General features: G+C 52.9%; 1 protein-coding gene across 3 annotated transcripts in view; it reads left to right on the forward strand.

The window, feature by feature from the left end:
* NUP98 (nucleoporin 98) overlaps positions 1-14,253 on the forward strand; it is a 29,518-nt gene continuing 15,265 nt past the window's right edge. The window contains exons 1-17 of one of the 3 annotated variants that reach the window (XM_027701838.1): positions 1-99; positions 456-557; positions 747-923; positions 1,580-1,719; positions 3,177-3,284; positions 3,892-4,075; positions 4,941-5,104; positions 5,809-5,946; positions 6,525-6,612; positions 7,410-7,502; positions 7,838-7,978; positions 8,858-8,991; positions 9,749-9,936; positions 10,774-10,890; positions 11,910-12,208; positions 12,886-12,999; positions 13,729-13,867. In XM_027701838.1, coding sequence (XP_027557639.1) covers positions 27-99; positions 456-557; positions 747-923; positions 1,580-1,719; positions 3,177-3,284; positions 3,892-4,075; positions 4,941-5,104; positions 5,809-5,946; positions 6,525-6,612; positions 7,410-7,502; positions 7,838-7,978; positions 8,858-8,991; positions 9,749-9,936; positions 10,774-10,890; positions 11,910-12,208; positions 12,886-12,999; positions 13,729-13,867 — 2,399 coding nt within the window. In that variant the 5' untranslated portion in view covers positions 1-26. Of the gene's footprint in view, positions 100-455; positions 558-746; positions 924-1,579; positions 1,720-2,374; positions 2,423-3,176; positions 3,285-3,891; positions 4,076-4,940; positions 5,105-5,808; positions 5,947-6,524; positions 6,613-7,409; positions 7,503-7,837; positions 7,979-8,857; positions 8,992-9,748; positions 9,937-10,773; positions 10,891-11,909; positions 12,209-12,885; positions 13,000-13,728; positions 13,868-14,253 lie in introns of those variants that run through there. The other 2 variants (XM_027701840.1, XM_027701841.1) reach the window with 2 other exon arrangements.

Genomic DNA, 14,253 nt, shown 5'->3' on the forward strand with positions numbered 1-14,253 from the left:
GGGAGAAGACCCGATCCACCCTGAAAATGTTCAACAAATCCTTTGGAACTCCATTCGGAGGCAGCACCGGCTTTGGGACAACTTCAACTTTTGGGCAAAGTAAGTGAAACATCCCAGGTGAGTCAAAGGTGCTCTTCAGTGAGGTGTTCTTCCCTGGAGTGCAGCTCAGAGGGTCCCGTGGAGGGGCTGATCCCTTGAGGGGTGGCATTAGGGAGCTGCTGAGCTCTCCAGCTCGCTTGGATGAGGTTCAGGAGCCCAAGCCTTTAATGTGGGGAGACCCCAGGATTCCATGGCTGCTGCTGAGACTCCCTTTCCTAGAAGGAGGGAGAACCCAAGTGGAGGCTGTGGTGCTGGGGTTTGTTGGGAAGGCAGAGCTGTGTCTCTGAGGGATTTGGAGGAGCCCCCAGGGGCTGTTTGGAGAGGGGAGGGCAGGGCTCACCTGGCTCTGCTTCCAGATGCCGGCTTTGGGACGACCAGCGGAGGGGCCTTCGGGGCGTCGGCCTTCGGCTCCAACAACAACACGGGAGGCCTGTTTGGGAGCACCCAGACAAAGCCAGGTACTGCTGGGCCCTGGGGAGAGTGGGACAGGGCCTGGAGGGGGGCAAGGGCAAGAAACCCAAACCGAGGAGCCAGCGACAAAACGTGATCAGTCAAACACCCTCCCAGCCCCAAAACGCAAAAACCCCTCAGAACCCCCCAGGCGAAGGAGGGTGTGGGTGTTTGACAGTGTTTTCTGTCTTCAGCAGGTTTGTTTGGGTCAACGACCTTCAGCCAACCAGCCACGTCCTCCACCAACACTGGCTTTGGCTTTGGGACATCCACGGGGACATCCAACAGCCTCTTTGGAACCACCAGCACTGGGGGAGGCCTCTTCTCGTCCCAGAACAATGCCTTTGCTCAGAACAAACCCGCTGGCTTTGGGAGTGAGTGACACTGCCCCTGTCCCACTGGGGAGAGCACAGGGAGCCGGGTGTTCTGTGGGGCTGGGGGGGTTTTCTCCTGAGGGGCACAGAGACATCCCGGTGTCCACAGCAGCCAAGGGCCAGCCTGACATGCTCCTGCATTTGGAGCTGTGATTCCAGCTGTAAATTTCAAAATAAGTTGCAAGAGGTGTCTGGCTGGAATTTTCTATTCTGAAACATCCCTGGGGCTGTTTGATTTCGGGTTTTTGTCCTGCTGTGGTAGAGCAGTTACAGCACGAAATGCCTTTAAACTCTGCTGTAATTCCACAGAGCAAAAGCTGCTGCTTGTAGTGCCTTCTGAGAAGAGAAATGGAACTTCACTGATTCTCTTTATTGTAAAATGATTGTGTAATTTTCTTCTTGCGTGTCAGGAGCACAAGGGAACTGGTTGCTGTGGTTTTTGTGGTGTTTCCTGGGGTGCTGAGTTAGGGGCACTTCTGCAGCAGAAAACTGCATTAGCAGCACAATCAGTTTCCAGCTCTGCTCTCACATTGTTTTTTCCAGCTGTTTTTTCCACTTTCAAAGTATTTCATAATTTGAATAAATTACTGGGTTTAAGTTTTAAGCTTCAGGTTTGTTTTAATCGAGATGTTCTAATCTGTTTGTGTTTCCCTCAGACTTCGGTACGAGCACCAGCAGTGGGGGGCTCTTTGGGACCACCAACACCACCTCCAACCCCTTTGGGAGCACCTCTGGCTCCCTCTTCGGCCCCACCAGCTTCACTGCTGCTCCCACTGGCACGACTATTAAATTCAATGTAAGTTCTGGTTTTTTTCTCAATGCACTGTGGGGAGCATGACATGCTGCAGGTATTGATGTGGTGTCCTGGTCACTGAGGTGAAAAAGTCAGGAGTTCAAATGCAAGTGTTCTGCAGTGGAGTGGAAATAGGAGGTGTAATTAACTCCATAAACTAGGTTTGTTTTCCTCCTGAGCTTCACAAACTTCTCAAACACTGTGAAATTCCAGACTTGCTGGGTTTAGAGCTGTGTTAATGCTGAAGGGGCAAAGCAGCTCTTAGAGCTGAGCCTTCACAGGAAGTGCCACGGAATTCCAGGTGATCCATGGCAAATAAAGGTGAAAGACATCTTGGAATGGGTCAGAATCAGTGCAGTTCTCCCTGAGCCAGCCTGGCTTTGGGAGTGGGACCTGGAATGTGAGGAGTCCCCTTTGGGTGAGTTCCCTTTAAGACAGGATTCAGTAACTGCTGGGAAGTTCTGTGGCAGTTGGACCTGGAGGGTGGCCCAGCAGAGAGGCCTTCCTGGAGCTGGGCTAACTGGTGCCTGCTGGAAACAGGGATTTTTTTTTCCCAGTTATTTGTTGGTGCAGATCTTGTCCCTCTTTGTTTTGGGGCTGAGCTGCTGTGGGGCTGAGCTCTGCTGGGGCAGAGCTGGGGCTGGCTGGCCTGGCTGGGCAGTTGCAGTGAAGCTGCTTTTGCAGTGAAACCGAAAGCAGAATTGCTGTGAGTTGTTCTGGGTGTTCCTGGGGTAAATTCCACTGTTGATTGTCACTGAACACACCTGGGTGAGGCCTCAGCTGTGCAGATACACCTGGAATAGAAAACAGAGTCACAGATGGGTTGGGTTGGGAGGGACCTCAAAGCCCATCCAGTGCCACCCCCTGCCATGGGCAGGGACACCTTCCACCAGCCCAGGTTGCTCCAAGCCCCGTCCAACCTGGCCTTGGACACTTCCAGGGATCCAGGGGCAGCCACAGCTTCTCTGGGCAACCTGGGCCAGGGCCTCCCCACCCTCCCAGCCAGGAATTCCTTCCCAATATCCCATCTATCCCTGCCCTCTGGCAGTGGGAAACCGTTCCCCCTGTCCTATCCCTCCATGCCTTGTCCCCAGTCCCTCTCCAGCTCTCCTGGAGCCCCTTCAGGCCCTGCAAGGGGCTCTGAGGCCTCCCCAGAGCCTTCCCTTCTCCAGCTGAACCCCCCCAGCTCTCCCAGCCTGGCTCCAGAGCAGAGGGGCTCCAGCCCTTGGAGGGTTTTCATGGCCTCCTCTGGACTGGCTCCAGCAGTTCCATGTCTTTATCCTGGGAGCCCAGAGCTGGAGGGAGCACTGCAGGTGGGGTCTCACCTGAGCAGAGCAGATGAGTCACCCAGAGCCTCAGGTGTGTGCTGAGTGTAGGATTTCCTGGGATCTGCAGGGAATGCTGGCTGTGTTACCCCCAGTGTGGCAGGATGTTAACCCCAGTCCCTCCTCCTTCCCCAGCCCCCGAACGGCACTGACACCATGGTGAAATCCGGGGTCAGCACCAACATCAGCACCAAGCACCAGTGCATCACTGCCATGAAGGAGTACGAGAGCAAGTCCCTGGAGGTCAGTCTGGGGGGTCACACATCCTGGTCTTGTTTGGCTGCTGGTCAGCTTGGTTTAGCTTGGCCTTTTTTGGACCATCCTTGTCTCCTGTGCTCGTTAATGTGAGAGTATTAATGAACCTTCAACATCTGCATCGCACACGGGAGAGGTGTCCTCGAGTAAAGCAATTAATGCAACCCCACGTTAATTGCAGCTGGGTTTAAATGCTTAATGCAGGTTTGGAAGAGCTGAAATTCCATCTCGTCAGAAGGACACGGGATCCTGCTGGGAACAGTCCTGCCCTGCTGAGATAACAGCAGGATCCCAGACAAAACTCAGCTGTTTATTATAAACTGGTGTTCCCAAGGATTTCACCTGAAGCCTCCCCGTTGGGGTTGGTTTGTGTGATCCTTCAAAACAGATCTGTGGAAAAGATCTGAAAAAGCTCTTGGGAGCCAAATTGAAGCCCAAACATGGATCTTAGTTCAGGTCCTGTTTTTGGTGTCCTTATTTTTAAAAATGTGGGTGTTGCAGCTTTTCTTCAACCTTCACCTTGCTGTAGGTTGAGTGCTGTGTGAATGTGCTAAAGACACTTGCCCTGGGTAAAAGGAGCTGGGTTTTCCTGCAGGAACTCCGTTTGGAGGATTACCAGGCGAACCGGAAGGGGCCCTCGAATCCTGTGGGAGCAGGAGCAGCCACGAGCTTGTTTGGCTCCTCCACTGCCACATCCAGCACAGCCACGGGACTCTTTGGCTCCTCCACCACCAACACAGGCTTTTCCTACGGGCAGAATAAAACTGCCTTTGGAACCAGTAAGTACTGTCCAGCCCTGGGTGGCTGTGGCTGGGTGTGCAAACATTCTGTTCAACTGGAAAACTCCAGGATGTGAGCTCGGAGCTGCACTGGTTGTTCAGCGTTCACTGATGGGGCTCTTTGCCATAGAAATCTCTGTTTTCTTACTTGCCTTGGGAAAATTCAAACACCAGTTGGAATTTTATTAGTTTTGATGCAAACTGAAAGGTAGATAGATCACAGAATCCCAGAATGGTTTGGGTGGGAAGGGACCTTGATGCCCATCTGGTCCCACCCCCTGCCATGGGCAGGGACACCTTCCACCAGCCCAGGGTGCTCCAAGCCCCATCCAACCTGGCCTGGGACACTTCCAGGGATCCAGGGGCAGCCACAGCTTCTCTGGGCACCCTGGGCCAGGGCCTCCCCACCCTCCCAGGGAACAATTTCTTCCTAAGAATGGATGTTTTTGTTTGTTGAGTTTGACTATCAACAGATCAAAATCCTCCAGGCTGTAAGAACAGCAGTGGTTATGGGGTGACCAGTGACAGGACCCAGGGAAGGGCTGGAGCTGGGACAGGGCAGGCTCAGGGTGGATCTCAGGACAAGGTTCTTCCCCCAGAGGGTGGTGGGCACTGCCCAGGCTCCCCAGGGCAGTGGGCACAGCCCCAAGGCTGCCAGAGCTCCAGGAGGGTTTGGACAACGCTCTGAGGGACAGGGGGGAGTGTTGGGGTGTCCTGGGCAGGGCAGGGCTTGGACTGGGTGATCCTTGGGGGTCCCTCCCAGCTCAGGATATCCCATTCCTTTTTTCCTGTTTGCCTGCCCGAGGGTGGGCCCGGCTGGGTGTGGGTGAGCCCTGAGGGTGTGTCCTGTCCTGCTGTGCCACAGGTACCACGGGCTTTGGCACCGGCACCACGGGGGGGCTCTTTGGGCAGCCCTCCCAGACCACCAGCCTGTTCAACAAACCCTTCGGCCAGGCCACGACCACGCAGAACACCGGCTTCTCCTTCGGGGGCACCAGCACCCTGGGCCAGCCCAACACCAGCACCATGGTAAGGGGGCTCAGCCTGTGGTTCAGGGCCTTCCCTCCCGTTCCAGCCCAGCAGGATGCTGAGCTGGGAACGCTGTGAGAGCCTCCTGCCAGCCAGGCTGTGTTGGGATAACGGGCAGCAATCAGCCTGGCACCAGTGATGTGCCCGTTCCCTTCTCCAGCCACACTGCTCTCCAGCAGCTCCAGTGTTTCCATTCCTGTTCACACACATAATAGAATTCCATGATTAACCTCCCGTGGGAATTCATTAACAGTTCTGGACTTCGTGGTGACTAATGAGCAGCAGTCCTGGGCTCTTGTGGCACAAAGATGCTGCATAGCTGTGACCTGTTGCATAACTAGGGACTTTGGTTCCAAGAATCCTATATTCATTGTGAATTTGTTGTGACTTCTCCCAAAAAACCCTGTGAAATGTTTCTTTTCCATCTCTCTCACTCAGCCATGAGGAAATTCCAATATCCTTTAAAGCTAAGAGCATAAATTCTTCAGGTTTTGGTTTGTTTTTTTTTTTTATTTCCTTTTTGTAACTCATTTCTTGGAGGAGGACTAAAGCTTCTGGAATCCTCTTCCTCCCTCCTCTTCCCCCAGCACAAGGGCTAACGTACCATCATTTTACTGCCTGATTCTGTGTGTTGGATCTGTTACTGTCAGTGCTGGACTTGGAAAAGCCTTGGAGCGTCACCTTAACCTGGTTCCTGTTTGTAGGGTCTCTTCGGGGTCACCCAACCCTCGCAGCCCGGAGGCCTTTTTGGGACAGCTGCCAATACAAATGCTGGGACTGGATTTGGAACGGGAACTGGTCTTTTTGGACAAGCCAACACAGGATTTGGTGTTGGTGGCTCGGTATGTTTGTGCCTTACTAATGAAGGAGAGAAAACCAACCCCAGTCCTGTCCTGGGGCAGTGACCTCCATGAAAGGAGCCTTAGCTTAGGAGTTAACAGGCCTGAGATGCAAGAACAGGGTGGTTTGATGTAAACTGAAGGATAAACATGTGTAATAGAGCCATTTTTTTAATGAGTGGTGTATGGAGGGATGAAAACAGCAGGAGAGACCAAGGCTCTCAGTGCCTGTGTGGCACCAAGGCTTCCTCAGCGCAGGGCTGGAAATCCTGCTTGGAAGTCGTGGTGATGCCTGAACCAAAAATGAACTTGATTCATGACATTCAGTCATTTTGGTTCTGGTGGAGTGAAATCACAGAATCACTGGGGTTGGAAAAGACCCTTAAGCCCCTCGAGTCCCACCCTGGGAGTTGGTTTTGGGGGGTGCATGTGGCTCGTGATACCCCCCGGCTCGTGGGAGGCTGTGTGGGCTCAGTTGTGCTTGGCCTTAGTTCTGCCTCCTTGCCTGCAGCCAAACACTTGAGACAAGTCCTGCAGTATCAGCCTGCCAGGTTTCTAAATTCCTTTTCTTTTCCCTTCAGACCCTGTTTGGGAACAAACCTGCTGGATTTGGAGCCACCACGACCAGCGCGCCGTCGTTCGGAACCACCACGGGCGGGGGGCTCTTCGGTAACAAACCCCCCTCCAGACCCTGCCACCTGGGCAACGGGGAAAAACAGGGGGGGTTCAGTCATTTCAACCTGTCCTGCTTGTACCACACACCTGGCTGTGAGCAGCACGTGCTCAGGGATTGAGTTAAAGGTGCAGGGAGATGTGGTGGGTGCTGGTTTGTACCTTGGCTCTTGTGGAACAACCTGAGGCAGAAGGTTGAGTACCTTAAGTGGTTAAGTACCACGGTTTGGTGAGTTCCTAAGAGAAGGTGCAGTCTGTGGGTGGCCAGGAGGGACAATGGGATCCTGAGATACATCAGGAAGGGCATTGAACATGATACCATGTTAGATTAGTGGTGCCCATCGCAGCAGTTTGAGCTGTGTCCTTGAGCTGTGCTTGTGCAAATCAGAATTCCCACCTGCTCTGTGGTGGGAGTCACAGAAATGGGTGTGTGGTAGGAACAGTGTCAAGTGGGGTTTGTTCCTTCCAGGCAGTTGAAGAAAATACAGTTTAATCTCTTGCCAGATCAGCACCATCCCGTCAGCTCTGGCTTTCAGTAAAACCTTGGAGTTTGTAACAAACTGAAAAGCTTAAGAAGGCAAACCAGCATTTTTCTGTGCCATTTTTAGTGTTATATTCATAACTTTAATATGTTTATTGCCACTGAAATCCCTCTTTGCTGCTTGTCAGTTTAACCTGCGCTGCTGGGAAGAGTGTGAGGTTTGCCCCTGACTGTGGCAGAGCTCTTTGCTTTTTTAATTTAAATGCTTGGTTTTAGTTTCACTTCTAATCAGCTGCTCGTTCTGTTCTTGAAGGTTTTGGTGCCAACACTGCTGGAAATAGTTTGTTTGGAAATAAACCTGCAACTGGGACTCTGGGAACTGGACTTGGAACAGGGTTTGGAACAGGTAAGAGTTTCCCAGCTCACCTCTTCCCAGCCTCAGCCCAGTCATCAGACTGCAGTGCTGGTCCAGCCTGGGGATTGCCTGCAACTGAGGTAGGAAAGGCTGTGAAGGCTTCAAGCCAGGGATCCCAGTTTCAGAGCTTGTTAACTCAGTGCTAATGGCCTATTAGAAACTGGGCAGCACTGGTGGAACTGGTGAGGTCCTCTGTGTTCAGAACCTCTCAGTCCTGTGTGGACATGGGCAGTGTTTCCTGCAGTTCAATAAGGAGCTGATTCTTTGCTGTGCTTGTGAGTTTGCCAGAGTGTCCCAGTCAGTGACAGTCACCTCTCCTGTCACAGCTCTGGGGGCAGGACAGACGTCCCTGTTTGGGAACACCCAGCCCAAGCTGGGGGGAACGCTGGGAACGGGAGCGTTTGGAGCGCCGGGATTCAACACCTCCACAGCCACTCTGGGCTTTGGGGCCCCTCAGCCTGCTGTAGGTGAGTGTCCCTGAACCCACCTGCTGCTTCCTGCCTTGTGTCCCTGTGCCTGAACACAGGAGCACCCCTCACCCAAAGGCTTTGGGCTGACAGAACATCTCAGAGGCCACTTCTGTCCTCAGGAGCAGTGGAGACTGTGTTAATGACCTTTTTTTTTTTTTTAGCTAATTATATGTATATTTTTAAGTAATTCCAAGTTGCTTAAGCTTTGTTTTCAAGATTACTGGCATTTCCTATAATTGGATTTGGGCAGCAAGAGTAGATGTTTACAAAAAAGTAGGAAAATGCAGCATTGGCTTCTTCAGTAATTCCAGGTAGGAGGGACCTGGAGGGACTTTATTGGGCCACTGGGAACATAAATAAGATCCATTTGTCTCCAGCTCTCCTCTTGACTTGTTGCAGACCCTGACAGTAAGCTGTTGTTCCTGAGAGTGGTTTTGTTGTTCTTTAGGAATGCACAGGTTCACTCTGGGTTCTTTTGGAATTAGAATTAAGCTGCTCTTGGTGGCTTGAACGCTTCAATGTGAGCACTTAGAGCATTTTAATGGGAGTTAAAATCAGATACTAGAAGATGGAGAGACAAAACTAAGAGTGCCCTGTAGAGAGGACCTGCAAGTTTGGTTGCTGTAGCAGCAATGCAAAAATTCTGCATGAGATATTTGCCCTGCCCAACCTTTGAGAAACCAGCTGGGCTAGCTGAGTATTTTGGTGGGCCAGGCTCTTCCGCTGCCCTGCAGCTCTCCATGCCCTCAGCTCTTCCCCCCTGGGAGCTGAGGGAGTGTGGTAGCTCACTGTGGGGCAGGAGGTGCTGTGGCAGGCGCTGTCCCTGCCTGGCCTGGCTCAGCAGCAGTGCTCAGCTGCAGTGCTGTTGTGTTGCAGCCCTGACAGACCCCAACGCCTCGGCGGCCCAGCAGGCTGTGCTGCAGCAGCACCTCAACAGCCTCACCTACTCCCCCTTTGGAGACTCCCCGCTCTTCAGGAACCCCATGTCCGACCCCAAGAAGAAGGAGGAGGTAAGAACACAACACACTGAACTCATTTGTGGGGCAGAGCTGAAGTTACTTTGGTTTGTGTTCACTGTCTTCGCTTGAATGCACAGGGAGCAGTGAAATAAGTTGCTCTCTGTGTTCTCCCAGTGGTGCAGTGGCTTTTGACCTTCTCCAAGACACAAACTGCTTTATCTTGCTGCAGTGGAAGGTTCCCTGCCTGTGGCAGGAGAGTTGGAGCTGGGTGATCTTTATGGTCCCTTCCAACCCAAACCATTCCATGGTTTCCTGCTTTTGCCTGCAGCAGAGCCTTGCCTTTGGAGTTCTTGTGCTCACTGCTGCTGCTTGGGAATAAAGATGGGTAGTTGCTGATGGTTGGAATAATTCTAGAGCTGTGCTTGAGCTTTGCTTAGGACATCTCTGAGAGTCTCTGACAAACCTTTCCCTGCTGGCTTGTTTAAAATACAACAAACCAAACACTTCTTGGGTTTTTGAAGTGTTAGGGGAGGCTGTAAGTGGCTGCTTCCCCAGGGCAAATTCCAGAGGCTGGAGATGAGTCCTTCCTGGCAGCTGGAGCCCAGCACAGGCCCTGGGGGGCACATGGATCCAGGCTGATGGATGGGGCTGTTCCTGGAGGCCTCCTGCCTGAGTTTGTTTATTGCTTCCCCCGGGACTTCTCATCCCCTTTGCATTTCCAGGCCCTGGGCCAGAGCACCTTCAAACCATCCCCAAACCTTCAGAGCACGTGCTCTGGCAGTCCCAACTCTCCCTGTTTCTGTTTCAGAGGCTGAAGCCAACCAACCCAGCAGCCCAGAAGGCCCTGACAACACCCACCCACTACAAGCTGACCCCCCGGCCAGCGACGCGCGTGCGGCCCAAGGCCCTGCAGTCCTCGGGATCCGCCAAGTCCAAGCTCTTCGACGGGCTGGACGACGACGAGCCCTCCCTGGCCAACGGAGCCTTCATGCCAAAGTCAGTGGCTCTGAGAACCTTCTCATCAGGCCAAGGAAACTCCTGTGGGGTTTCCTGAATCCTGTCATTTCGTGCCCCGGTTCAAATAGGAATAGGGGTGGCGAGTTTTCTGTAAGGCCTGAATAGAACTGTGTTCTGCAGAGGAGGTGAAAAAGTTCAGCTGAAACTGTTAAGGCCCAATAAGCTGTAAAATGAGGTCAGCCCACGATGGGAGCAAAGCTCCTATAAAATCAAGTAGGAATTCTTACCAGGAAAGCTTGCACAGGGTAATACTCCCTCCTCCTGAACTAGGAGTGTCACCAGGTTTGCTGCTGCCCTCAGCAAGGAGGCACATTTCTGAAGGGTTTATCCCAGCCCTGGTTCTGTTTCAGATCCACCCATGTTTCTGTGAGGAATAAACTGTGGATCCGCCCCAGTGAAACTTTTGGGTTCAGTCTTCTGGGGCATCAGTGCCAATCAAAGGAAAAAGGGGTTTGGAAAGCTTTGGAGTTCAGTGAAAACAAAGAGCACAAAGTAAACTGACCCTGCAGTAAAATGAACCTGCACCTGTGGGCAGACCTTCTGGAAAAACTGATTTGAAAAACAGGGAACCCAGTGGTTTGCTGAGCTTGGGCTTTGAGACTTTCACTGACTTGGGCGTTTTATACCTCCCCATAAACCAAAGCCTTGAATGGAATTCCAAAAAGAGCTTTGGTGTCTCCAACAGGAGACTTGATATGTCCTTAGTGTGGGAACAGGTCCTAGAGCTGGGTCTGGTCCATCTGAATTAAGCATGGAACGTGCATTTATGCAGTGGATAGACCCAAATGCCCCCGTGTTGGTGTGTTTTGTTTCCAGGAAGAGCATCAAGAAGCTGGTCCTGAAGAACCTCAACAGCAGCAGCCTGTTCTCCCCCGTGAGCCGCGAGAACGAGGACCTGGCGTCCCCCTCTGAGTACCCCGAGAACGGGGACAGGTGGGTCACACCTCAGGGCTTGTGCTGCTGCCTCTGGGACTGCTGCACAACGGGCAGTTCTTCTCAGGGCTGTCACCTCAGCTGGTCCCTGGCAGCAGTTGACCCGCTGGGACATTGATTTCCTCCTGAACGAGCTCTGTGTCACTGCTGGGTGGCACTGCCAGGTCATCCTACCCAACAGCAGGGGCAGTGCAGCAACTGGTTTTTCTGGATGAGTCTTTCTTCATTCCCTGCACTGAACAGCCAGGACATTCCTTGAGCTAAGTGCTAAACCTTTATGGTCCCTCCTCCCCTGAGGGGAGAAGAACCTTTTGTGGTTAGTCCTCAGTGATGTGGGAATTGCAGGGAAGCTCCACTGATCCTGACACCTCATGTTTCTATTTTCTGCACATGTGTTCTGTACAGATTAAAGAGAGGAGCCTCTGAGGCTCCCCCAAAGCCAGAATTCCAACCTCCTCTAAAAACCTGTGGCCACAGTTCAGCTGAACTCTGGTTTTCCTTTGGGTTCTTTTAATCAGAGGCTGGAAAAAAAACTCCTAAGGAGCTCAACATGTTGATTTTATTGAAAGCTCCCAGAAGGAAGAACTGATGTGGGAGTGGGGTCACCCTGGCCCTGCCCTGGGCAGCTCTTTGGGGGCAGAGGGGTTGGGAGCTGTGCACCCCCTTTGAAACCTCTGCTCCAGACTGAGTGCCCCGTGTCACCCAGGCTCTGCTCACAGGGCATGTGCCTCAGTCCCCAGTCACCGTGGGGCCCCTCTCCCAGTCTCACCAGTGTCGTGCTGGGAGCCCCAGGTGACAGAAGGCAGAGGTTGTCAAGCAGGGGCGGAGGGAAGTGGAACAATCCCTGATTGTGCAGTTCGGGTCATCCTGCTGGCTTTTTGTGTGGGGAGGCAGCAGAAGTTTAATTATAGGATATCTGAGCTGGAAGAAACCCACAGGGATCATCCAGGTCCCTCCACAGGCACGTTGGCACAGGCCCCTCGGGACTGAATAATCCCACGTTCCCCTTCATTTCCCAGGTTCTTCCTGTCGGTGCCCCCCGAGGAGAACCACCGGCCGGACGGGGAGCGTGAGGAGGAGGAGGGGGCTCACGAGGTGACCCGGTTCTACACCAACCCCATCGCCAAGCCCATCCCGCAGAGCCTGGAGGGCGGCGGGCACAAGGGGCAGCCCGTGGACGACACCATCGTGGCGCTGAACATGAGGGCAGCCCTGAGGAACGGGCTGGAGGGCAGCAGCGAGGACGCCTCCTGCCACGACGACTCCCTGCAGGACGAGCATGAGGAGCCCGAGGCCCTGCACCACCTGCACCCTGCAGGTGGGCACCCCATGCCCCTCTGCAGCTTCCCTGCTCTCTTACACCCTCAGCTTTCTCTGGTTTCCCTCCTCTTTCCTCCAGAATGCAAATCCTGCTCTCTGTTCTCCTGCCTAGTGCAGAAATTTAACCTGCCGAGCCAATGAACGTTAAATTTCATCCCCCAGTTTTATGTTGGGGTTTTTTAAACTCACGAGAAGGGAAAAGATTTGTTCGTCCTTTCGAGTGATACGTGGCATGTAATGAGACTGGCAGGTGATGTGCTCAAAAGAGATGTCTTCAGACATTTTGTAGGTGCCAAAAGCTTTTGGGAAATTTAAAGATCGTTAGACAAATTAACAGAAGAACAGTTGGAGCCTCTTAAATGTAAAAGAAGCTGCAGCTTGGTCAGCAGGTGCTCAAGCCCCCGGGCTGTTAAAGCTGCACTTGCATCTCTCTCCCTGCCAACCTTTTCCCCTTTCTCTGCACTCCTGCTCTCTGACGGGTGCCAGAGCACTTGGCTCAAATGTGCTCTGAAGGCTTGGAATGAAGGTGTTCTAGTGCCTGTTGGCTTTTGGTGCACTTAATATCAGTTCCTCTGAGGCTTCCAGTTGTTCAAGCTGGCAAAAGAAACCGGATGAGACTCTGGGAACGTTGGTAACTTGCTGCCAGCCCCGTTCTCAGGGAATTTTCTCTTGCAGGGATTGTTCTGACACGAGCTGGCTACTACACCATCCCCTCCATGGAGGAGCTGGCCAGGTTCACCAACGACAGGAACGAATGTATCGTGACAGATTTCACCATAGGCCGCAGAGGTGAGACCCCCAACCTGCCCAGGGGCTCCTCCTGCATCCAGGGAGTCCTAAAGCTGCACAACCCGAGTGCCAAACCCTCAGTCTGATTGTGACCAGGGCCCTTGCTTTGGGAGCAGTTTGCATGGAAGTGTTGTGGGATTTCAGGGGAGAATAAATCACAGAATCAAAGACTGGTTTGGGTTGGAAGGGACCTTAAAGCCCATCTCATTCTATGGGCAGGGACACCTTCCACTAGCCCAGGTTGCTCCAAGCCCCGTCCAACCTGTCCTTGGACACTTCCAGGGATCCAGGGGCAGCCACAGCTTCTCTGGGCAACCTGGGCCAGGGCCTCCCCACCCTCCCAGGGAAGGATTCCTTCCCAATCTCCCATCTAGCCCTGCCCTCTGGCAGTGGGAAGCCATTCCTCCTTGTGCTGTCCCTACAGACTCTTGTCCAAAGTCCCTCTCCAGCTCTCCTGGAGCCCCTCTAGATCCTGGCAAGGGTTTTAAGGTCTCCCTGGAGCCTTCTCCTCTCCAGGCTGGACACCTCCTGCTCTCACAGCCTGAAATAAGGGTGTTGAAGTGGATAATGCTTCTTCAGGATTTCCTCACCGGGAAGGAATCATCACTTGGACTTTGCCCTGGAGACAGGACAGGGCTGGGTGAAGACAGGGGCAGCACAGCAGGAACAGGGGATCTCTGGCACGTGACTTTTCACAGACAAACTGTGACATTTTGGTTGGTTCTGCAGGTTATGGATCAATTTACTTTGAAGGAGAAGTAAATCTAACAAACCTAAATCTGGATGAGATCGTTCATATCCGGAGAAAAGAAGTCATTGTTTACCCTGACGATGAGAGAAAACCCCCCATTGGGGAAGGTTTAAACAGGTAGGTGTTAAATAAGGCTGATTTTTAAAATCCTGACAGTGTTTGCAGGTGGGGACCAAGACATCTCGGTCCAAGTTGTGCATTCAGCATGTAGTGATACAGCTGTGGGAGACTTGCACATTTCTGAACCAGAAATTGGGTTCAAAAGTTGGTTTGAGCTCACCTGTCCCGCTCTGAGCTAAGCTGAGCTCACCTGTCCCATGCTCACCTGTCCCGCTCTGAGCTGAGCTGAGCTCACCTGTCCCATGCTCACCTGTCCCACTCTGAGCTGAGCTCACCTGTCCCACTCTGAGCTGAGCTCACCTGTCCCACTCTGAGCTGAGCTCACCTGTCCCATGTTCACCTGTCCCACTCTGAGCTGAGCTGAGCTCACCTGTCCCATGCTC

This window comes from Neopelma chrysocephalum, unplaced genomic scaffold (assembly GCF_003984885.1).
Source record: "Neopelma chrysocephalum unplaced genomic scaffold, ASM398488v2 Primary Assembly neopelma1_170, whole genome shotgun sequence".
Lineage (NCBI taxonomy): Eukaryota > Metazoa > Chordata > Aves > Passeriformes > Pipridae > Neopelma > Neopelma chrysocephalum.